Source organism: Macaca thibetana, chromosome 20 (assembly GCF_024542745.1).
Source record: "Macaca thibetana thibetana isolate TM-01 chromosome 20, ASM2454274v1, whole genome shotgun sequence".
Classification (NCBI taxonomy): domain Eukaryota; kingdom Metazoa; phylum Chordata; class Mammalia; order Primates; family Cercopithecidae; genus Macaca; species Macaca thibetana.
The window spans coordinates 55188138-55213318 of NC_065597.1; the positions used below are offsets into that span (position 1 = coordinate 55188138).

Below are 25181 nucleotides of genomic sequence, written 5' to 3' on the forward strand. Positions count from 1 at the left end.
CAGTGTGGCCCCAAACCCAGTAAACAATGGTCATTATGTGGCATCTGTGCCCTCCCTCTATGGAAGACGTATTTGAAAAAAAAAAAAAAAAAAAGTCTTTTAAAGTGAAATGTGGCCAGGTACAGCGGCTCACACTTGTAATACCAGCACTTTGGGAGGCTGAGGTAGGAGGATTGCTTGAGGCCAGGAGTTTGAGACCAGCCTGGGCATCATAGCAAGCCCTTGTCTGTACAAAAAATTACAAAAATTAGCCAGGTATGGTGGCACATGCCTATGGTCCCAGCTACTCAGGAGGCTTAAGCAGGAGGATCACTTGAGCCCAGAAGGTCAAAGCTGCAGTTAGCTATGATCACACCACTGCACTCCAGCCTGGGTAACAGAGAGACCCTGTCTCAAAAATAGATAAATACATAGATAAAAAATAGGCCAGGCATGGTGGCTCACATCTGTAATCCCAGCACTTTGGGAGGCCGAGGCAGGTGGGATTACCCGAGTTCAGGAGTTTGAGACCAGCCTAGCCAACATGGTGAAACCCTGTCTCTATTAAAAATACAAAAATTAGCTGGGTATCATGGTACACATCTGTAGTCCCAGCTACTGGGGAGGCTGAGGCAGGAGAATCGCTTGAACGTGGGAGGTGGAGGTTGCAGTGAGCTGAGATCACGCCATTGCACTCCAGCCTGGGAGACAGAGAAAGACCCTGTCTCAAAAATAAAATAAAAAGGCTGGGAGCGGTGGCTCAGGTCTGTAATCCCAGCACTATGGGAGGCAGAGGCAGGTAGACCGCCTGAGGTCAGGAGTTCAAGACCAGCCTGGCCAATATGGTGAAATCCTGTCTCTTTTTAAAATATAAAAATTAGCTGGGTATGGTGGCAGGCACCTATAATATCAGCTACTTGGGAGGCTGAGGCAGGAGAATCACTTGAACCCGGGAGGTGGAGGTTGCAGTGAGGTGAGATTGCACCAGTGCATTCAAGCCTGTTTGACAGAGTGAGAGTCTGTCTCAGAAATAATAATAATACTAAAATAAAAATAAAAAATAAAGAGAAAAGTATACCAAAGGGTTAATAGCCTTAATATGTAAATAATTTTTGAAAATCAATAAAAACCTATCACCTCAAATAGAAATAAAAGGTAGACAAAGGCCAGGAAGAGAAAGCACAGATGCAAATACTCAGTGCCCAGTTCCAGGCTCCGCCCCATGCATGATGCGCTTCCCCAGTGCACTCAATGGGCACCATATGTATACACTGACATTTGACCTAATACAATCATGTCAGTCTTTTTTGTTTACCTCCCTTCCATGCCAGTAGACAGTACATCGGAGGAGGGGTGAGAAGATGTAAGTTGGCTCTGCCACTTGTTAAATATTTGACCATGGGCAAGCCCCTTTACATCTCAGAACTAGTTTAGTCACCCATAAAATAGAGCCAAAATACCTGCCCTAGTCAGGCGTGGTGGCTCACATCTGTAATCCCATTGGGAGGCTGAGGACAGAAGTTTGCTTGAGCCCACGAGTTCGAGACCAGTCTGAACAACATAATGAGACCCCATCTCCACAAAAAATTTAAAAATGTAGGTGGGTGTGGTGGTACATGCCTGTAGTCCCAGCTACTCAGAAGGCTGAGGTGGGAGGACCGCATGAGCCCAGGAGGTAGAGGTTGCAGTGAGTTATGATGGCGCCACTGTCCTCCAGCCTGGGTGACAGAGCGAGATCCTATTTCTAAAATATAATAATAAGTAGGAAAAATCAATTAAAATCACCCATAATCCTAACTAGGGATACCTACTCTGACCTGGATGCTGCATATTCTTTCAGATTTTTTTCTCAGGCAAATCATTACCTATACTGGCTACAGTGGCTGCCCCATATCACATGACTTTTATCTTTTTTTTTTTTTTGAGAGGGAGTCTTGCTCTGTCGCCCAGGCTGGAGTGCAGTGACGCGATCTTGGCTCACTGCAACCTCTGCCTCCTGGGTTCAAGCGATTCTCCTGCCTCGGCCTCCTGAGTAGCTGGGATTACAGGTGTGCCACCACGCTGGCTAATTTTTTTTTTTTTGTATTTTTAGTAGATATGGGGTTTCACCATGTTGGTCAGGCTGGTCTTGAACTCCTGACCTCGTGATCCACCCACCTTGGCCTCCCAAAGTGCTAGGATTACAGGCATAAGCCACCACGCCCGGCCCTAATTTTTGTATTTTCAGTAGAGACAGGGTTTCGCCATGTTGGCAAGGCTGGTCTTGAACTCCTGACCTGAAGTGATCTGCCCGCCTTGGCCTCCCAAAGTACTGGGGTTACAGGCATGAGCCACCGTGCCTGGCCATACCATGTGCTTTATGTGCCAAGCACTGCGAGGGTTATAGTCATCATCTCATTTACCCTTCATGGGACAACCCCAGGATACAGGTGCTATAATTACTCCCAGTTTGCAATATGAAGAAACTGAGGCCAGGGAGGTAAAATAAGTTGCCCATGGTTGCTGGACTGGTCATGGAGCAGCCAAGACTGGAACCCAGGACTGTGCTGATACCTAGGGCAAGCGCCCAGCTGGAGCCCACATTCCCACCAGCTCCTCCTGGGTGACAGCTGCAGTACCTGTCTGGGCTGAGGTTCTGGCCAGTGTCAAAAGCTCGCGCCATCAGGATCATGGACTGCCTGTCGCCAGCTTCTGCGGCCTTCAGTAAATAATCAAATCCTTTGGTTTTGTTCTCTTCTGTCTCCTATTGATACAAACCAAAGAGGGAGAAAGAAGAGTGAATGAGCTTCACACTCGAGGGCTGCCAAGATCTCACTACTCAATCTTCACCCTGTTTTTTGAGAGCTCTGGGCTGGGAGGCTATAGAAGTGAGGTAGGAGGGGGCACCTGACTCCAGAGGCTTGGCTCAGACACTGAAACAAATCAAGGACAAGCTAAAACAGGGATGGGGGTGGGGAAAGAGCTTTTCATAAGACATGCCCACCAGTGCGCCATGTCAGTTTACCATTGTCAAGGCAACACTTCAGAGTTACTGCCCGTTTCCATGGCCATGGCCCCACAACCTAAAAGGTACTACCCTTTCCCTAGACATTTCTTCATAAACCGCCTCTTAATATGCATGCAATTAAAAGTAGGTATAAATCTGATGGCAGAACTGCCCTAAGCTGCTAATCTCAGCACACGGCCTGTGGGGCAGCCCCGCTCTGCAGAAGCAGTCATAGAGCTGTACCACTGCCTGAGCTATAACACTGCCACTTTGATAAAGCTGTTTTCTTCTACATTTGGCTCACCCTTGAATTCTTTTCTGGGTGAGGCAAAAAACCCTCCTGGGCCAAGCTCCAATTTGGGGCCTGCCTGCCCTGCATCAGAAGTACACATCAGAAGTACACATCAGAGCCGGGCTGCGTGGCTCATGCCTGTAATCCCAGCACTTTGAGAGGTTGAGGCGGGTAGATCATCCGAGGTCAGCAGTTCGAGACCAGCCTGGCCAACATGGTGAAACCCTGTTTCTATTAAAAATACAAAAATTAGCCAGGCGTGCTGATGCATGCCTGTAATTTCAGCTACTCAGGAGGCTGAGGCACGAGAATTGCTTGAATCTGGGAGGCAGAGGTTGCAGTGAACCAAGATCGAGCCACTGCACTGCACTGCACTGCAGACTGGGTGACAGAGAACTCCATCTTAAAATTAAAAAAAAAAATGGCCGGGCGCGGTGGCTCAAGCCTGTAATCCCAGCACTTTGGGAGGCCGAGATGGGCGGATCACAAGGTCAGGAGATCGAGACCATCCTGGCTAACACGGTGAAACTGGTGTCTTCCGCTTCCCCCATCACACTATGTTGTTATTGCCAGGAAACGTGACTCACCTTCCCCTTCCTCTCCAAAGACAGAGATCGATTCTGCCAGTTTCAACTAACTTGGAGGGGCCTGCCCCCAAACCAGTGCCTGGGACATTTTTGTGGCATGTATACCCCTCAGGATAGAAGGCAGGTGAATGCATGGCTTCCAGGATGGGAGGCAGGTGAACAACAGGGTGACCAAGTCCCACCCCCACCTGCAGCTGGGTCCCCGCCACCTGCTCACCTTCAGAGAGACGTCAGCTAGGATGTGATGGGGCAGCTGCGAGTACATGAGTCCCAGGCCCACGATGGCCTCCAGCTCGCCCAGGTCGGCCGCGTGCTCCAGGTGGAAGACAGCCGACTCCCGGTCCCACTCCTCGCCCTTCTCGCAGAAGCGCCCACCCTCGTGGTAGCGCACCATGGCCAGATGGACCTGCCACACAGACTACAGTGTCGGCCTGGCTTGTTTGGCAGGCCGAAGCAGCACCCAAGACCGCCCAGCCAGCCTGCAGGAGGAAGTGATTAGCGGAGGAGAGGCTGGAGCCGGGGGGCTCCAGGTTAGTGCAGACAGGGCTCCAAAATGGGCATCGCCGATACCTTCCCCAAAATGGACTTCCCGATTTTCTTTTCGAGGTCCAGAGCATTAAGCCTTTGCACTTCCAGGGCCACGGCCGAAGCCCTCGGCAGGTGGAGGCGGGAGGAGTTGAGGAGATTCCACTTCTCTACACAGACCTGAAGGGAAAGAACCGGCCAGAGAAGCGAGGGGCTAGGGGTGGACGCAGCATGACAGCTGTCAGCAGCCCCTACTACATAGGAGCCTGGCTAGAGGGAGAGCGAACCCTCGTGATGTCAAAGTTTATTGGCCATATATGGCTCCAATTTTTTTTTTTTTTTTGAGACAGAGTCTCACTCTGTCGCCCAGGCTGGAGTGCAATGGCACAATTTTGGCTCACTGCAACCTCCACCTCCCAGGTTCAAGCGATTCTTCTGCCTCAGCTTCCCGAGTAGCTGGGACGACAGGTGCACGCCACCATGCCTGGCTAATACGGTTTCAATTTTAATCATCCAAATTCCATCAGCTCATGCGTTGAAGAGCTAGTGGAACAGATTTCAGCAGCTCAAGGAAGCGTTTCCCCGTCATTTACCAATCTGGATTTGGTTGGGGGGGGTTTGACCCTAAACCACCCCTCTTTGCCAGCTCCTCATGTAAGGCACCAGAAGACTCCCACTTCAGACCTTCCAGCAAATCCCCTTGCTTTCCTCTGCAAGTCACCACAACGACATGAGCAACATCAGCAGGGTGCTTTAGGAAATGGGTTTAAAAAACACATCATTTCTCCTGGCCAAAGATGCCCCATCCAAAGGCCCTTGCAGGATACAGCCAAGCAGCTATGTGTGTGCACGTGTGCATGCTAAACATCTTGCAATGCACAGGGCAGCCCCCTCAACAAGGAACAATTCAGCCCAAAATGCCAATAGTGCCTCACTTGAGCAACCCTGTTCCATACTTAACAGAGAAGATCCTAATCTGGCTACAAAATGCCACAGGGTAAATAATCAGTGTTCTCGGAGATGCCAGAGTCATGCCTGTGGTGGAGGTCAGGGAAGGCTCCCGGACGAAGGGCCCTGGGGTCCAGGCTTGGACAGCAGGTAGGATTTGAAGAGAGATAACAGAGGGGGATAAAGGACCTTGCAGGTAGGAGAGACTTGCCTTAGCAAAGGCTCTAAAGGTGGGCGGTTCAAAGTGTGTGAGGGAATCACTTAGAGGGGTGGGTGGGGCACAGGGCTGGTCTTTCCCAGATGTGCTGATGCTTGTTAGACATACAAGCAAGGGTAACCTAGGGAAAGTTGCTTAAGAGCCCGGTTTTCTCATACATAAAACGGGGATGAGAGTAACATTAGCCTGTCTTTCTGGGTGATTGCAAGAAGGAAATTGATTACCGCAAAGTGCCTTCATGGCAGGCACTTAAGACAGGAGCCTTAGCTGTTGCGATTTCCCCTCCAGGATGGGGCTGTCCTGTTCTTCTCTAATCCTCCCCACAAATCCCCCAGCATCCTGTCCTGCAGAGGTTCAAAGAGCATTTGCCCAGGAGATTTGCTGCTTTGCAAAATCTTCCTTTAGCACATGTGCCAGACAGATGCACAGGCAGCAGAGAAATGAGACAGAAGAAACAGCAACAGAGACTGGAGGAGGCAGGGAAGCGGTGGTGACAAGGGTGCCTTGGGGTGCATTACCCGTCCGCAGCTGCCCAGGCTGTCTTCGTCAGACTCGTACTTCCGGTTACCGTTTGAGTGGCCCTGAACGGAGGAAGAAATTACAGTGATCCAAAGCGCGAGGCTTCTTCCCAGGAACCTCTCCTGAGAGCTGGTCCAGCCCTCCTCCCTGGAACCAGCCTGGCCCTCGCAGGTGACCCTTATCTCAGAAAATTGGCCCTATGTTCCCAGGTGACACTGGAACCCTTCTCTGCCAAGCAGAATGAATGCTGGGTCACAGGCAGGGATGACATGCTGGTGCAGCCACAGCCTCACTGTCCCCCTCCCTGTGTGAGCAGGTGGAACTGACTTGATGGCGCAGGATCCCAGCACAAAGCCACTGGGGTAATGGGCTCCCGTCCTACTGCATGTTTAGTTTATATTTTAATTTAGACATGGGCCTTGCTCTGTTGCCCAGGCAGGAGTGCAGTGGTGCAATCAAAGCTCACTGCTGCCTCAAACTCCCCAGGTTCAAGCAGTCCTCTCACAGTGCCTTCCCAAAGTGCTAGAATTGCAGGTGTGAGTCACCAGGCCCAGGTGTTTTGCGTTTTCGCGATTTTTTTTGTTTTGTTTTTGTTTTTGCTTTTTCCAGACAAAGTCTCACTCTGCGGTTCAGGCTGGAGTGCAGTGGCATGACCTTGGCTCCCTGCAACCTCCGCCTCCCAGGCTCAAGTGATTCTCATGCCTCAGCCTCCCGAGTAGCTGGGACTAGAGGAGTACACCACTGCACCCAGCTAATTTTTGAGTTGAGACGAGGTTTCACCATGTTGGCCAGGCTGCTCTCGAACTTCTGGCCTCAAGTGATCTGCCTGCCTCGGCCTCCCAAAGTGCTGGGATTACAGGCATGAGCCACCACGCCCGGCCAGCATGTTCTTTATTCACAATCATAAAGCTGAGATTAGAGGTGTCCCAGCAAGACAGGCCTTGATGTGCACGCTCCATTTCAGCACAGGGTAACGCCTCTAAATGGCAGATACTGTCTGAGGCCGCCCTCACCAGGATGCTGCTGGGAGGCTGCCCAAGGAAACTGACCTCCAAGACCCTCCTCCCCGGGGCCTCACAGGATCCTGCCAATGAGTGGGTCTAGCTATTACCCAGGATCCTCTCTGCTCAGCAGCCTCCCACTTCACCATAAGATTTGTCAGCCATCATTAGCTTTATATCTAAGCCTCCACACTCACCCCATTACTGGTCCACATGATCCTGTTTTATCTTCTCCTTTGCATTCATCTTTATCTGACATACTCTTTTATTTTATTTTTATTTTATTTTTGAGACAGAGTCTCACTGTGTCACCCAGGCTGGAGTGCAGTGGCACGATCTTGGCTCACTGCAACCTCCGTCTTCTGGGTTAAAGCAATTCTCCTGCCTCAGCTTCCTGAGTAGCTGGGATTACAGGCATGCACCACCAGGCCAGGCTAATTTTTGTATTGTTAGTACAGACGGGGTTTTGCCATGTTGGCCAGGCTGGTTGGTCTCGAACTCCTGATGTCAGGTGATCCACCCACCTTGGCCTCCCAAAGTGTTGGGATTACAGCCATGAGCCACCTTGCCCAGCCTGAAATACTCTTTATTAATTTACTTGTTATCTTCTCAGGACCTACTCATATTCCCCCTTCAGGAAGGGGAGTTTTCATTCTCCTGGAGGATAAATGAGGCAACAGGTGACACCGGTCTCATTTCCTGGGGGTTCCTTACATGTTCTCGGGGCTCAGGGTCATCCAGCTCACCCCGCTTCTCACTGGGGTATCCACTGTCCCCACTATTCTCAGAGTCCTGTGGAGAGAAGATGGCTTTAGGGTCCTAGTGGTCCCCTGAGTGCCTGGCAATGGTTACAACATCTGGACACCCCAACCGTTGGCTTCCTCCCCTCTGTCCCATTACCTAACACCCTGCTCCTGCTGTCCCTTGCCGACTGGGTGACAAGGGAGCAGTATAAGGTAACAGTAAGGACCTTGGGATCTACAGTCAAATGACCTGGGCTCAAATCCTGGCTTTCTTTCTTGCCAGCTGAGACCTTGGGTCGTTGTTTTAACTTCTCTGAGCATCAATGTCTTTAGTTATGGGATTCATTATAGTCCCTACATCAAAGGGCTGTGTGGATGAAACGCATTGTTACATTCTGAGAGTGTGGATCACAGGAAGTGCTTTAGTGAGTGACTCACCCATTTCACAGGCAGAAAAACAAAGGCTATGACCCACGGACAAAAATATAGCATTGGGAACAATATTTACCACAAATAAGCCCTCAACCAAAACCACACAGGTCACCTGTGCATATTTATTTATTTTTTTGAGATGGAGTCTCGCTCCGTCACCTAGCCTGGAGTGCAGTGGCACGATCTCAGCTCACTGCAACTTCCACTTCTTGGGTTCAAGTGATTGTCCTGTCTTAACCACCTGAGTAGCTGGGACTACAGGCGTCTGCCACCACGCCTGGCTAATTTTCATAGTTTTAGTACAGACGGGGATTCACCATATTGGCCAGGCTGGTCTCGAACTCCTGAACTTGTGATCCGCCTGCCTTGGCCTCCCAAAGTACTGGGATTACAGGCGTGAGCCACCACGCCTGGCCCACTTGGGCAATTTTTTTTTTTATTTTTTTGAGACGGAGTCTCGCTCTGTCGCCCAGGCTGGAGTGCAGTAGAGTGATCTTGGCTCACTGCAACCTCCGCCTCCCGGGTTCACGCCATTCTTCTGCCTCAGCCTCCAGAGTAGCTGGGACTACAGGTGCCCGCCACCACACCCGGCTAACTTTTTATATTTTTAGTAGAGACGGGGTTTCAGGGTTTCATTGTGTTAGCCAGGATGGTCTCCATCTCCTGACCTCATGATCCGCCCGCCTCGGCCTCCCAAAGTGCTGGGCATATTTTTTATTCTCCCAGGTCTGAGTTCTGTTCTGAAAGGGAATCTGGTATACTTTAGAATCTCTAAAACTTCAGCCATGTACCTACCAACACTGAATTATAGCCCTCTCTGCATGTCACCTGCACGATTAGTAACAGAATATTTTTATTTCCTTCTTTATTCTTATAAGAAGTTTTTCTTTTGTGTGTGTTGGGGAGTGGGGAGTGGGGCAGGGTCTCACTCTGTTGCCCAGGCTGGAGTGCAGTGGCGGGATCTCGGCTCACTGCAACCTCCACCTCCCAGGTTCAAGCAATTCTCTTGCCTCAGTCTCCCAAGTAGCTGGGATTACAGGCACATGCCACCATGCCTGGCTAATTTTTATATTTTTTTGTAGAGATGAGGTTTCATCATGTTGGCCAGGCTGGTCTCAAACTCCTAGCCTCAAGTGATCTGCCCGCCTCAGCCTCCCATAGTGCTGGGATTACAGGTATGAGCCACCGCACCCAGCTTCTACTAAGAAGTATTTCTTTTTTTTTGAGACTGAGTCTCGCTCTGTTGCCCAGGTTGGAGTGCAGTGGTGCGATCTCTGCTCACGGCAACCTCCGCCTCCTGGTTTCAAGAAATTCTCCTGCCTCAGCCTCCTGAGTAGCTGGGATTACAGGCGCCTGCCTGTAGTACCCGGTTAATTTTTGTATTTTTAGTAGAGACAGGGTTTTGTCATATTGGTCAGGTTGGTCTTCAAATTCCTGTCTCAAGTGATCCACCCGCCTCGGCCTCCCAAAGTGCTGGGATTACAGGCATGAGCCACTGTGCTCAGCCTCTACTAAAAAGTATTTTTTTTTTTAAGACAAGATCTCACTCTGTCACCCAGGCTGGAGTGCAGTGGTGTGATGATGGCTTACTGCAGCCTCTGCCTCCCAGGTTCAAGAGATCCTCCTACCTCAGCCTCCTGAGTAGCTGGGACTACAGGTAAGTGCCACCATGCCTGGCTAATTTTTGTATTTTTTTGTAGAGATGGGGGTCTTGTCATATTGCCCAGGCTAGTTTCAAACTCTTGGGCTCAAGTGATCTGCCCACCTTGGTCTCCCAACCTACTGGGATTATAGGCATGAGCTACCATGCCTGGCCAATTTTACTAAGAAATATTTCAAACACACACACAAGCATAGAGAGTATTATAATTTGCCATAATATACATTTGTGAGAATGCAAATAAGATGCCTTCAGTTTCTTACCACCAAGTCAACCCAAAGCTGCAGGAAATGTTCTGTTTATCTAACGGGAGAGCTAGGTGTGAAGAGCTAGAACACGTGACTTACTGTGCTATGTGTTACACAGCTAAGATCCAGTATGGGGGCTCTATAGGACAACCAACACATGTGGGGTCAAACCAAACCTGGGGCTGGCATTTACTACAAGATTGCATTGTTGCTGACTGGGAGTCCCTCTTCCCTAACCATCTCTGGGAACTGCAAGGGACCCACCTTTTCTCAGAGGAAAGCTCAGCCTTGGGCCGGAGGCTGACATTCATCTGCATCCTCCCTAATTCCCCCATCCTATGCCTTCCTGGCAGTGCCTGGGCTGGGCTGCCCACCTCCAAAGCTGAAGATTCACACTGGGAGTGAATCCACTTCTCCTACCCCTGCCGGGGTCTGAAGCCTGCAGCCTCCCTCCCTTCACACTCACCCGGTGGTTGTCTAGATGATCATGGTCTCTGGATGCCATGTTATCGAGGTCACTGAACACTGGCCAATCTGGGCAAGGAGAAACAGACATCATGTCCTGGTTCCACTACTGGAACATGCATTAAGACCAACCCATGGCCTAGGGCAGCCCATACCTGCCACCAAGCCCTTTTTTTTTTTTAAGCTTTAAAGAAAGGCACAAAAAAGGAGAATGTTATCAGCACCTGGAGGTTAAAGTTCTTCCTTGAGAACTTATTCTAAGTCTACTGTTTGCCAGCTGCGTGATTCTGGCCAAGTGGTGCCACCTGTGTGTGTCCTCAGGGTTGTCACAATGCAATTATCCTTGTAATGTGTTTTTCAGCATATGTGCCTGGCCACCACTTGGTCCTCAGTAAGATGCAGTTGTGAAGGAAGAAAAGACATTTGAATATTTGGGGCTCAAGAAGTGGGCCTCAGACAGCTTCAAAAACCAACCATCTCCAGCTGGGGGTGGTGCCTTATGCCTATAATCCCAGAACTTTGGGAGGCCGAGGCAGGTGGATCACCTGAGGTCAGGAGTTTGAGACCAATCTGGCCAACATAGTGAAACCCCATCTCTACTAAAAATACAAAAATTAGCTGGGTGTGGTGGCACACCTGTAGTCCCAGCTACTCGGGAGGCTGAGGCAGGAGAATCGTTCAAACTCAGGAGGTGGAGGTTGCAGTGAGCCAAGATCATGCCACCACATTCCAGCCTGGGTGACAGAGCGACACTCTGTCTCAAAAACAAAAAACAAAAACAAAAAAACACCAACCATCTCCTGGGGGTTCCCTATCTCTGTCTCCTGTCCTCTACAGCCAAATCTGTCTGCCTGTTTTTATAACAGGCACTGTTTGTAAGAACAGTGTTTACATTTTTAAATGGATGACAAAAATTAAATTTCACCATCTATAGAGTTTTACCGCAACACAGCCACGTCCACCCATTTAAGTATTTTTTATGGTAGCTTTCATGCTCCAAATACAGAGACTGAATGAGCTGCAAAGCTTAAAATATTTACTCTCTGGCCTTTCAAAAAAGTCTGTTGACTCCTGTTCCAGACTATTCTGAAGATCTTCCAGTGGAAACATGTAAAGGGCTTCTTTAATGTTTGATACTAAAATCTTTCTCTCTTCCAAAGGTATCAAAATGAGAAAAATTTAAAAACTAAATAATAAAATCTTGCTCTCCTGCTCTGAGCCTGCTTCCGCTTACACTTTCCCTGAATACATGACTTCCATCTCTTCAGGCCAACACCCTGGGGTCAGTCTTGCCTCTATCCTTTCCTACAAACTCTCATCTGAATCATCAGCAAACTCCATTCTTTCAGCATCAGAAATAACGATCCTGTTTTTCTCCTTTTACCCATTAATATCACATTCATAGCTTTTCTAACATTGAACAATCCTCAGATTCCTGTGAAATCCCTATTTAACTGTGACAGGTGAACCTTTTAACATAGTACTATTTTTATTTGTTAATATCTATTTAGATTTTTTAAAAATCTATTTAGATTTTGTTGTTATTCTCTCTCTATACACAAAAATTTTAAATAAGGTTGGGATATAATTTCCTTTTTTGGTATATCAAATTTATTGTATGAGTTTTGCTGGTTTCATAAAACACACTGATAAAAGTTACTTTGTTTCCTACAATAGGGGTTGTTTTTATAGCATTTGGATGATCTGTTTTGGAAGTTCACTCAACGAAACTCACCTATAAAATCACTGGGGCCATGAACATTTTTGATTAGCATGTCTGATTTTTCTAACATAAATGAAAGCCGGTTTAGTTCTGCTCTACCTGTCCCCTCCAATCACAGTGACTAAGGACCGAACCGTCACTCACGGAGGTGGTCTAGCTTCTGGCTGTGTGGTGTGGCCGAAGATGGGGAAGAAGGGAGAGAGTCGAAGGTCACATCGCTCATGTTCTCATCTCCAGAGTTCTCTGAAAGGGGACGGAGCAGGGGTGGCCGGCTCCCAGAGAGGGTCCTTACTCGGGGGCTCCCACATTTTTCCTCTGTTCCTCTCAAGATGGTCTTGGCTGATTGCTGGGGACATTAACAGGGATACTCATGTCACGCACACACCCTCTGGGAAATAAAGGGCTCTTCCTGTTGTTCCTTCTAGCCCTGAAACCCCTTCACCCACAGCTCCTAAACATGCCTGTTTAGTAGCTGATACATTGTCTTAAAAAATAAAAAAGCAGTAGGGGATTAAACCTAAGGCCAAGAAAGGGCATCTGGAACAGAGGCTCAGAGGACCTGCCAGCATCCCCTAAAGCACTGACCACATTCCACAGCCCAGAGCTGGAGAAAGCATCCCACTCTATGTCCAGCATCCCAAGCTGGTCTTTGCAGCATTCTCTTATCTCTGGTCCAAGTAGCAATGGGAGGGATGGGAGTTATCTTGGTGAGGTGCCTGGAGAGCCAGGTCTAAGACTTGTTCAGTCATTTGTCAATACATCACACAAACACACACACACACCACACACCTTCTCACTATCTCCATGTGCCTGTTCCCTTCACTCTGGTAAAAAAAAAAATGGGCCCAACCTAAGCAGATACCAGCTGCTCTACTGTAAGGACACTCAGGAGGACTTTGTGCACCGAGCTGGAGAGGACGGGCTGGGGCATGGGTGGGACAGATGCTTCCAGCCTGGTATTCGTCAGTTAAGCACTGCTTGACCTGGCTGTCACCACACAGGGGAGCAGGGCTTGCTTTGCGGGTAGCAGAAGGGCCTGCCAGGCCAAGCAGGGTCATACTGGGCACCCACCAGCAGCTTGGTGTTCTGATTCACCGCGTCCCTCTCCCGGGGCGAGAGGTCAAAGGGAGCAAGGCCCATGCTCTCGCAAATCCGGTTGCAGGCATGAGAGTAGAAGAAGAGCGCCATCCCACGGACACCTGTGGACAGAGCGGGGGTGTCTGGAGTGTTGCTTTGCTCTGTGATGGGGGACAGGCAGTGGTGGGCCTCATACACATGGCTAGGGCAGGTATAAAACGTGCCCAGCTGGGAGGCATCAGCCATCCAGGCTCCCGTCTTCATGATCTTGAAAAAGCGCATACAATGTCTCAGCCTGTTTCCTGGGCTGTACAAAGAGCTCAGAGGTTTTAGCAGGGAGCGTGGTTTCTGCGGAAACAGTCCGGCTTTCCCCACCTACCTAGGTTGCCGTCTCCAAAGTCAGTGCCCGTCTCTGTGTGGATCTGTGGGTCAGTGTAGAGATCCCCAACTCCCTGGATGTCCACCACTATCAGCTGATGGCCGGAACGCTCAAACGTGAAGTGACTGAAGGCCTACGGGGCACAGGAAGGAAAATGAGATGTCAAGACACAGGCTGAAGGCTGTGCAGGCACTGGCCACGCCTCTGCCCATGCTGAGGGGCTTTCTCTGCAAGAAGTTATATAGAGGAAAAGACAAAGGAAAAAGGCCTCTTCAGTTGGGCAGGGACCTTGAGCTGCAGGTCCTGTGGCCATCTTAGGTGACAGAAGCTATCATGGGGTGACGGGCGTCTCGTTACAGTCGCCTTCTGAATGTTCCAAGAGGCTTCTCTGGGAGTGAGACTCCAAGCCCACAGGGACCTTCCTCTTTAGGGGCTGAGCCTGGCCAGGATCTCACCCCAAGGGCTGTGGTGGGCAGAGGGTGGTGGTGAGCCCGGGCCTCACCTGCGGCGTCAGGCGGATGTTGTCATCACGGACAAAGCCAGAGTTGGAATTGTACTTGATGTACTTGCCCTCGATGTAGTGCTCCAGGTGGAAGAGGGGCTTGCCCGGTCTGTCCCTCAGCTCGATGATGCACATCTGCATGATGTCCACCTGGTGGGATGGGGAGTGGGCTCAGGTGGGAGGGCCCAGGCGCACCTCCTCTGAGAAACGGCAAGGGGAGGGCTGAGAGGCTCAGATCTTGGCTCCATCACTTACTAGCTCTCTATTGCCAGAGCTCCTGGTGATGCCCAGACTCTAATCTCTTTTCCTTTCATTTTTTTTAAATTAAAAAAAATATATTTTTAGGCTAGGCACGGTGGCTTACATCTGTAATCCCAGCACTTTGGGAAGCCGAGGCAGGTGAATCACTTGAGGTTAGGAGTTCGAGAACAGCCTGGTCAACATGGTGAAATCCTGCCTCTACTAAAAATACAAAAATTAAGGCTGGGTGTGGTGGCTCATACCTGTAATCCCAGCACTTTGGGAGGCTGAGGTGGGTGGATCACCTGAGGCCAGGAGTTCGAGACCAACCATGGCCAACATGGTGAAACCCTGTCTCTACCAAAAATACAAAATTAGCCAGGCATGGTGGCACATGCCTGTAATCCCAACTACTCGGGAGGCTGAGGCAGGAGGATTGCTTGAACCTGGGAGGTGGAGGTTGCAGTAAGTCAAGATTGCACCACTGTACTCCAGTCCTGGGCAAAAGAGCAAAACTTCGTCTCAAAAATAAATAAATAAAAAAATAAAATAAAAATTAAAAAACTAGCTGGGCGTGCTTGCATGTGCCTGTAATCCTAGCTACTCAGGGTGTTGAGGCAAGAGAATCACTTTAACCCAGGAGGCGGAAGTTACAGTGAGCCAAGATCACGTCACTGCACTCCAGCCTGGGTGACAGAGTGAGACTCTGCCGGGAAAAAAAAAAAAAAAAATTTTATTTTAGAGACAGGGTCTCACTCTGTCGCCCAGGCTGGAGTGCAGTGTCATAATCATGGCTCATTACACCCTCGAACTTCTGGGCTCAAGTGATCCTCCCACCTCAGCCTCCCAAGAAGCTAGGACTACAGGTGTGTGTCACTACACGTGGCTCATATCTAAATTTTTTTTTATAGAGACGAGGTCTCACTATGCTGCCTAGGCTGGTCTTGAACTGGCCTCAAGCAATCCTCTTGCCTTCCAGCATCCTCCCAGAGTATTAGGATCACCAGCTGCAGCCATTGTGCTCAGCTCTGTTTTCCTTTGAGTTTTAAAAGGGTACACAGCCACCCACTAGGGACGATATTGCTAAGCTTCCCTTGCAGCTAAGTGTGGCCACATGACTGTGCCCGGCCAATGGGAAGTGAGCATTGTGATGATGTAACTCCAGTCTGCCCTGTAAGGTGGACTCTGCTTGGGAGCCAGAACTGATTATGTGGTCCATGGCAAACCCCTGAGGGGATAGCAGAGAAAAAGACCAAAGGAACCAGGTCTCTAGATGGCTTCAAGGAGATGAGGCATCAGCCTACCCCAAGCCACCCACCAATGCAAGACCTCCACACAAGTGAAAAAGAAACCATTTCGTGTCTGCACATATTTTGGGTCTGTTTGCTAAGCAACTTAGACTATGCCTTACTGTAATACTGTGAATTTGGGCACATTTCTGAATTTCACCTTTATGTGCCTCAGTTTCCTTACCTGCATAAACAGGGTCTCAGACTCAGTCTGTAAATTAAAGTTATTGATGCAAAAAGGAGCCAGGCAATGTTTGCTTTTATTTTTTATTTTATTGAGACAGAGTTTCACTCTGTTGCCCAGGCTAGAGTGCAGTAGCACAATCTTGGCTCACTGCAACTTCTGCCTCCTGGGTTCCTCTGTCTCAGCCTCTCGAGTAGCTGGGACTACAGGCACCCGCCACCATGCCTGGCTAATTTTCGTATTTTTAGTAAAGACGAGTTTTACCATGTTGGCCAGGCTGGTCTTGAACTCCTGACCTCAAGTGATCCACCCCCCTGGGCCTCCCAAAGTACTGAGATTATAGGTGTGAGCCACTGTGCCTGGCCACTCATTTTATTTTTATCAGGAGCTACAATTCTAGAGAAATATAAACCAACCTCTAAAAAGCAGAAATATAAACCAACCTCTAAACGGTATTCTCCCTGCAATGGGAAATTATAGGGAACTTTGACATTCCTCGCTGAATTTTTTTTTTTTTTTTTTTTTTTTTTTTTTTTTTTTTACAAAGTCTATGTTTAATTTTGTACACAGAAGAAAATGTATAAATAGTGCATATGGTTTGTAAAGTGGAGTAGGGACTCTAGCTTGCACCTCTTGCCCTGTTACACAAGGATTCATCCTTGGTCTCCATGTCCCCCTCAATGCCACTTCCTGGGAGGATTAGGTCCAGGTTTCCCAAGGAAAAGACCATCCACGGAGAGTGGGTCACCAGGCATGCAGACAACAGCTGCAGAGGCCGAAGGGGTCCTGATCTGAGATGTGAGAACTTGCCCCAAATGAGGACTCAGTTGGTTCTGAGAACCGGCCTGAGGGGAAGGCAGGGAGGGGCAGTTCTCAGAGCGTTCTGCCCCAAAGGCTGGTTCCATCCCTACGAGGAAACTTACAGCAGGGCCACCTGCTTGGCCAGAGGGCTCCCTGGGCGAGGGGCAGTGGCACAGCCATGGTGTACAGCCAGGACCTCCTCAAACAACCACGTCCTTCTCCCTCCCTTAAGTTATCAACCACATTATTATTATTATTATTACTACTACTACTACTACTACTACTACTACTACTACTACTACTACTACTACTACTACTACTATTTGGGGATGGAGTCTTGCTCTGTCACCCAGGCTGGAGTGCAGTGGCCCAATCTCGGCTCACTGCAGCCTCTGCCTCTCATGTTCAAGTGATTCTCCTGCCTCAGCCTCCCAAGTGGCTAGGATTACAGGCATGCACCACCACGCCTGGGTAATTTTGTATTTTTAATAGAGATGGGGGTTTCACCATGTTGGCCAGGCTAGTCTCAAACTCCTGACCTCAGGTGAGCCGCCCATCTCAGCCTCCCAAAGTGCTGGGATTACAGGCATGAGCCACTGTGCCCAGCCTACCACATTATTATTTACTGGACACCTAGGCGCTAGGAGACAGCAGTGAACAACATAAAATCTCTGCCTTTAGGTGAGAGAAGCACCTAAAATATTAACTAAATGAATGGCACACTAACTGCTCCAAAGAACAGAAAAAAAACACCCCAGAATGATGTGGCAGAGGTGACTGGGGTAGAGGGACCGCTTCTCAGGGTGGTCTGAGATGGGCTGACTGAGGTGACACAGGATCTGAGACCTGAACTACAAGGAGCTAGACATGCAAGCATCACGGTGACACGAGATGCCAGCCAAGCCCACAGCCAGGGCCAAGGTTTTGGGGCAGGAACAAGCTTGTGGAGGAAGAGAAAGGAGGCCAGGCTGGAGGGCCGCGAATTGCAGAGGAAGCTAGAGCCCCCCAAGGTGGGGACTGTGGCTTCTTGCGCCTGTCCCAAGTATGCTTCATCAAGGGCCCTGCAAACAGCAGGTGCTCAATAAATCCTGCACACCCAGGAGACTGTGCCTTATACGTAGGAGATGCTCAAGCTGTGGGAGATCTGAGCTATGGGCTCATGCAGGGCAGAGGCATGGATCCTTCCTCAAATGCCCAAAGGCAACAGGGAATTCTGCTTGGCCTCAGTCACTCATCACCCTAGGGACTCAAATGAAGGTGCCAATCTAGCAGGGGGTTGAAAAGCCTGCATTTGAGCCCTGGCTCCAGCTCTGCCTGTTGGGCAAGTCATTTAGCCTCTTTGAGCCCGGGGTCCCCAAAGAGCGGACATAGTATCCAATCTGACACAGTTTGGCTGTGTCCCCACCCAAAGCTCATCTTGAATTGTAGCTCCCATAATTCCCTGGTGTTGTGGGAGGGACCTGGTAGGAGATAATTGAATCATGGGGTGGTTCCTCCATACTGTTCTCACAATAGTGAATAAGTCTCACAAGATCTGATGGTTTTATAAGGGGAAACCCCTTTTGCTTGGTCCTCAATCTCTCTTGTCAGCCACCAGGTAAGATGTGCCTTTTGCCTTCCACCATGAGTGTGAGTCCTCCCTAGTCGTGTGGAACTGTGAGTCCATTAAACCTCTTTTTCTTTTATAAATTACCCAGTCTTGGATATGTCTTTATCAGCAGTGTGAAAACGGACTAATATACATTACCAGCTCTTTCTTCTGCTTTTTCTTGGGAATCTCACCTTTTCCAGTCTCAGTCCCTGTGGTCTGGGTGGAACACCTACATTGCTAGCTCTAAGGGCAGGCACATGGCTAGGGTGTGCCCAGTCTGCATATTCCCACCCGTTGGCCACTGTGATTGGTTCGGCAATAGGGATCTGACCTAATCAGAGCCAATGAAACCCAGCTTTTATTGGAACTTCTGGGAAAATAAGTTTTGTCATTCTAACAGGAACTTGGGCCTGCTGGGGGCCAGAGTGCTACCACAAGTGCAGAAGCTGCCACAGAATGATGCCAACCCAGAAGGACACCCAGGTCAGAGATGGAGGAAGATTCTGACAACCTCACTTTAATCCTGAATCCAGCCATGCCTGTGGCCAGCATTATTTTTCAGTTACATAAGGCAATGAATTCTCTTTTTCGATTAAGCAGTTTGAGTGGGTTTCTTTCATTTGCAAACACAAATCCTGACTAATAGATCCCATCTGTAATTGAGGATAAAACGTTCCAACCTCAGAGCTGTTTTTAGGAATAAATGACTTTGGAACAGGTGCAATGGCTCATGCCTGTAATCCCAGCCCTTTGGGAGGCCAAGGTGGGTGGATTGCTTGAGGCCAGGAGTTTGAGACCAGCCTGGGCAACATGGCAAAACCCTTTCTCTACAGAAAATACAAAAATTAGCTAGGCGTGGTTGCATGCCCCTGTAGTCGCAGCTACTCAGGAGGTGGAGCTGGGAGGATTGTTTGAGTCCAGGAGGTTGAGGCTGCAGTGAGCTGTAATCATGCCACTGCACTCTGGCCTGGGCAATAAAGAAAGATCCTGTCTCAAAAAAAAAAAAAAAAAATAAAATAAATGACTTGGTTCATCACGCTCAGTAAACAGTGGTTGTTATTAGCTACTATGAAGAAGGTGAAAGAGGTCAGGTATGGTGGCTCACACCTGTAATCCCAGCACTTTGGGAGGCTGAGGCAGGCAGATCGCTTGAGGTCAGGAGTTTGAGACCAGCCTGGCCAACATGGTGAAACCCCATCTCTACTAAAAATACAAAAATTAGCCAGGCATGGTGGCAGGCACCTGTAATCCCAGCTACTCAGGAGGCTGAGGCAGGAGAATCACTTGAACCCAGGAGATGGAGGTTGCAGTGAGCCAAGATCATACCACTGCACTCCAGCCTTGGTAGTGGTGGTGGGTGACAGAGCAAGACTTCATCTCAAAAAAAAAAAAAAGATGAAAGAGGAACCCACCATGGCCCTCTTTCCCAGACACTGTGCACAGCTGCCCTGGCATGGAAAGGGGGCAGGCAGCGGGGCCACGCACCTGCTTGGGGGGCTTGTGCCGGTTATACTCCTCCCCCCAGAGCTTGGCCTCCATCTGTAGACGCACGTCCTCAAAGTACACATCCCGGTCTACCGGCTCTATGTAGCGCTTCGCCACGTAGTTGGAGGCTCCCTTCCACTGCTGGGCGTGCAGGAAGTTGGAGAGCTTCTTCCTGTGGGGAGAGGCAGCAGGGGGCCTACCTGGGTACTCTGGGGTTCACCAGGGACACAACCCTAGTCCTCAGGACAGCAAGACCTTGTCTGACCTGGATGGGTGGCTGGCGGCAGGAACAAAATGCAGGAACTAGGAAGGACTTCCCCACCCCTTTGCATCTTCAAAGAGTTGGGATGGGGGGATTAAAGGTCACTGTTAAATGTCTCCAATCCCATTTCCCTTGACCTCCCAACACCAGGGCAGAGGTGAGTGGGGTGCTCCCTATTCCTCCTGAGCCCATCTTCACAGCCAGGCCCAACGTGTGGCCTGAGGGAGACCAGATGGAGAGGAACCTGGGCTACAAGAAGGCAGAGGGGACCCTGGCTCCATTCCTTGGCTGCAAATGTCCCAGTGCCTCAGCTCTGAGGAGCCTGGGGGGGACTCTGGGCAGGGCCCCAAGAGTCAGGCTGAGTCACTTACGTCCGGAAGCACTCCCTCATTGCTCCTCGGCCGAAGGGCTGAAAGACACCACATAGAGTGTTATCAGTCCCCATGCCCCACCCAAAAGGGACCCTAACACAGGAGGTGCTCCCCTTGCATGCCACCCATCAAATGGGTGCCCTGGGCCTCTTCTCAATCCTGAAATTCCCAGGGATCTCCCTCCTATGTCTCAGCACCAAAGTCATAGAGGCCTTCCAACCCAGAGGCTGCCGAGATGACAAGGACCCCCCATTCCTCCATCCCAGCTGAGGGGAAGAACTCACGGGGGCAGGATATTGGGGGAGGGACAGTGCATCTCAGAGGACATTTTCACAGCCCGGACTTTAGAAGAAAAAAAGTGGAAACAACCTATGTGTCCAGCAACAATATACTGGAAAAATCAACCAGGTTGATTCCTTCAATGAAATACCATGCAGCAATGAAAACCAACGCAACATGTTGACCAAAACACCTGCAGCGCCAGGAGCAGTGGCTTATGCCTGTAATCCCAGAATTTTGGGAGGCTGAGGCAGGAGGATCGCTTGAGGCCAGGAGTTCAAGACCAGTCTGGGCAACATAGCAAGACCTCCCTCTCTACAAAAATTTTAAGGCTGGGCACAGTGGCTCATGCCTGTAAGCCCAGCACTTTGGGAGGCTGAGGTGGGTGGATCACCTGAGGTTGGGAGTTCGAGGCCAGCCTGACCAATATGGAGAAACCCCGTCTCTACTAAAAATACAAAAATTAGCCAGGTGTGGTGGTGCATGCCTGTAATCCTAGCTTCCCGGGAGGCTGAGGCAGGAGAATTGCTTGAACCCTGGAGGCAGAGGTTGCAGTGAGCCAAGATCACACCACTGCACTCCAGCCTGGGCAACAAGAGCAAAACTGTCTCAAAAAACAAAAAAAATTTAAAAATTGACTGGGTGTGATGGCGCACACCTGTAGTCCCAGCTACTCAGGAGGCTGAGGTGGGAGAATTGCTTGAGCCCTGGAGTTCAAGGCTGCAGTGAGCCAAGATCATACACCACTCTACCCCAGCCTGGGCAGCAGAGCAAGACCCCGTCTCCAAAATGAATACCTATTTTTTACTTCAAATAAGCCCCCACTTATTTGAAGTAAAAAAAAAAAAAAAAAAGTAAAAGTAATCTAGGGTGATAAGATTCAGAGTGGTGCTTACCCTGTGGGTATGGGGGGAGTGACTGAGAGGGGCTTGGGCAGGCTGGTTGCCTTCTGTTTGTTGATATGGGCTGCTGGTAAGGCAGTGTGCTCATTTTGTGATAAATCAGTGAGCTGTACACTTTTCTGTGTATATTGTATATTACACTAAAACAAAGCTTCACAAAGCAATCCTAACCTCAATATGAAGGAAATACTCTATTTTCTAGTCTTTTATCTTTTTTTTCCTTCAAAAGGTTGGCTGTGGCCTGGTGTGGTGGCTCATGCCTATAATCCCAGCACTTTGGGAGGCCGAGGCAGGAGGATCATTTGAGCCCAGGAGTTTGAGACCAGCCTGGGCAGCATAGTGAAACCCACGTCTCTATAAAAAAATTTAAAAATTAGCCAGGCGTGGTGGTGTGTACTTGTGGTCCCAGCTACTGGGGAGGCTAAGGTTGGAGGATGGCTTGAGCCCAGGAGGTCAAGGCTGCGGTGACCTGTGATCGTGCCACTGCGCTCCTGGGTCATAGAGACCCGGCCTCAAAAAAAAAAAAAAAAAAAAAAAAAAAAATGCTGGTTGCACCCAATAAATAAATAATAACATAGAATCCCCCGAAGTTGCAAAAATTAAACAAAGTGGGAGTGGGAGAGAAGGGCGCACAGACCAAAGTCAGCTGCAGAAAGTTTTTGCTCAGCCCTGTGCCCATGGGATTCAAGGCCCTGCTCACCTGAGACGCCATCTTGATCAGAACTTCATCATCCAGCCATTCCCCGGTGACAGCGTTGTACCTGCAGAGACCCACCCATCCCAGGGCACAGTGTCCATCACACGGTCCTGTTTCTCACTGGCTAAAGGCCAAAGACCCTTCTGGGCTCCCCATGGGCCTCAGAACCAACCCACTCTCCACCTTGGCTCACAGCCCACCCAACCTTCTGGGTTGGGTTGGAAACACTGTCCCTCCCTCCCAAGTCCCAACACACCGGTCTCCGATCCTTTCCTCAAACCCACTGCTCCCTCTCTACCATGTCCCCCATTTCCATATCCCCAGCTCTCACTGCTGTGCTGCTTACTGGCTTGTTCTGCATCTGGGGCCCCCAATGGACTGTAACCCCACAAAAGCAGACCCATGTCTGTCTTGGTCATCCAGGACCTGGTGTGCATGGATGCTTAATAAATACACATAGCTGGGCCCGGTGGCTCACGCCTGTATTCCCAGCACTTTGGGAGACTGGGGCAAGTGGATCACAAGGTTAGGAGTTTGAGGCCAGCCTGACCAACATGGTGAAACTGCATCTCTACTAAAAATACAGTTAGCCAAGCATGGTGGCGCATGCCTGTAATCCCAGCTACTCAGGAGGCTGAGGCAGGAGAATCGCTTGAACCCAGGAGGCAGAGGTTGCAGTGAGCCGAGATCGTGCCATTGCACTCCAGCCTGGGTGACAGAGCGAGATTCTGTCTCAATAAATAAAAAATAAAAATAAAAATAAATACACAAGGTGGATGAATGACTGAATAAACAATATCCTGATCATAACTGGTCTCTGTAATGAACGGCATGGCCCAGGGAGGGAAGGTGGTGGTGGTGCCCTCAATCTTGCTAGGCAGCTGGGCACACAGTGGTGGGTAAGGGTTCCGTCTCTGAGTCTAGACAGGAGGAGGGTTGTAGGTGTAGGGGTAGAAAGGAGTGATCTCTTTCCTCCCCATCATAAGGGTCATGGACAACAGCCCAGTTTTATGTGACATGGAAGCCTTCAGAATGAAGACTCAAAGATACAGAGGAACTGATCCAATTTAATGCTGAGGTTCAGTGAAGCAGGGATGGCGTGGAGCAATGTAATTGGGCAAAAAGGAGATGAGCTAATGGTAACAGACTGAGTGGGCCAGCAAGGCTTGTTCGATTCTTCTTGGACGCTCTGTTACAGCATTTGCTTCTCTTGGGTATGGGGTAGGACTCCTTTGGGATGAGGATCTTATTCCATAATCTATTTATGGTCAGCTATTGTACAGAAAGTTCGTGTAAGGTTAGATAATTTTTTTTTTTTTTTGGACACAGGATCTCCCCATCACCCAGGCTGGAGTACAGTGGAGCAATCTTGGCTCACCGCAAACTCCGCTTCTTGGGTTCAAGCAATTCTCCTGCTTCAAGCCTTCTGAGTAGCTGGGATTACAGATGTGCCTGCCACCATACCCGGCTAATTTTTTTTTTTTTTTTTGTATTTTTGTAAAGAAGGGGTTTCACCATGTTTGCCAGGCTGATCTTGAACTCCTGGCCTCAAGTGATCCACCAGCCTTGGTCTCCCAAAGTGCTGGGATTATAGGCGTGAGCCACTGCACCTGGCCTAGAGTAATATTTTTAAGTTTTATGGCTGGCTTTGGGGAAAAGGGGTTCTAGTTTCTATGACCGGTAGTGGGGAAAGGCAATTCTTGTTTTGTTTTTTTTTTTGAGATAGAGTCTCGCTCTGTTGCCCAGGCTGCAGCTCAGTGGGGCAAACTCAGCTCACTGCAACCTCTGTCTCCTGGGTTCAAGCAATTCTCCTGCCTCAGCCTCCCGAGTAGCTGGGATTACAGGCGCGTGCCACCATGCGCGACTAATTTTTATATTTTTAGTAGAGACAGGGTTTCACCATATTAGCCAGGCTGGTCTCAAACTCCTGATCTCGTGATCCGCCCACCTCAGCCTCCCAAAGTGCTGGGATTACAGGCGTGGGCCATCGCGCCTGGCCAATTCTAGTTTCTATGGCTTCTTAAGGGAACAATGAGGGGTGAGAGACAGGAGGGCAGGAGAAGGTCAAAGAAAGGCTGTTTCTGAAGCCTTCACTTTGGGGTATCATTTTCTGAGCCCCAATACCAGGTTGTGTGATGGTAAATATATATTTTGTTTTAGACTCTATTTCCTGGCATGCAACTCTGAAAGTCCTTGGAATCTCCAAAGTGATGCCTTTTTTTTTTTTTGAGACTGAGTCTCACTCCGTCACCCAGGCTGGAGTATAGTGGCGTGATCTCAGCTCACTGCAACCTCTGTCTCCCAGGGTTCAAGCAAGTCTCCTGCCTCAGCCTCCTGAGTAGCTGGGATTACAGGTGCCCACCACCACGCCTGGCTAAATTTTTGTATTTTTAGAAGAGACGGGGTTTCACCATGTTGGTCAGGCTGGTCTCGAACTCCTGACCTTAAGTGATCCGCTCACCTCGGCCTCCCAAAGTGCTGGGATTACAGGCATGAGCCACCATGCCCAGTCTTCTTCTGTACCCTTTGTAACATCCTTTATAATAAACCAGTAAATATGAGCATTTCCCTGAGTTCTGTGAGCTGCTCCAGCAAGTTAATCAAACTCAAGGAGGGGGGTCATGGGAACCCTGATTTATAGCTCATCAGAAGCACAGGCGAAACCACTTGTGGCTTGCGATCAGCAGTGAAAGTCGGGGACGGTCTTGGAGGACTGAGCCTTCGACCTGTGGAATCTGATGCTATCTCCAGGTAGATGGTGTCAGAGTCGAACTGCATCATAGGATACCCAATTCAA

General features: G+C 49.5%; 1 protein-coding gene across 1 annotated transcript in view; it reads right to left on the reverse strand.

The window, feature by feature from the left end:
- Nucleotides 1-25181, reverse strand: part of EEF2K (eukaryotic elongation factor 2 kinase) — an 82615-nt gene that overhangs the window by 12835 nt on the left and 44599 nt on the right. The window contains exons 4-16 of the mRNA XM_050774036.1: nucleotides 22388-22448; nucleotides 20507-20544; nucleotides 19874-20045; nucleotides 14284-14433; nucleotides 13782-13914; nucleotides 13397-13524; nucleotides 12470-12671; nucleotides 10604-10671; nucleotides 7769-7846; nucleotides 6053-6115; nucleotides 4415-4549; nucleotides 4062-4250; nucleotides 2598-2722 (exon numbers count right to left, since the gene is read on the reverse strand). Of these exons, the coding sequence (XP_050629993.1) occupies nucleotides 2598-2722; nucleotides 4062-4250; nucleotides 4415-4549; nucleotides 6053-6115; nucleotides 7769-7846; nucleotides 10604-10671; nucleotides 12470-12671; nucleotides 13397-13524; nucleotides 13782-13914; nucleotides 14284-14433; nucleotides 19874-20045; nucleotides 20507-20544; nucleotides 22388-22448 (1542 nt within the window). The remainder of the gene's footprint in view (nucleotides 1-2597; nucleotides 2723-4061; nucleotides 4251-4414; nucleotides 4550-6052; nucleotides 6116-7768; nucleotides 7847-10603; nucleotides 10672-12469; nucleotides 12672-13396; nucleotides 13525-13781; nucleotides 13915-14283; nucleotides 14434-19873; nucleotides 20046-20506; nucleotides 20545-22387; nucleotides 22449-25181) is intronic.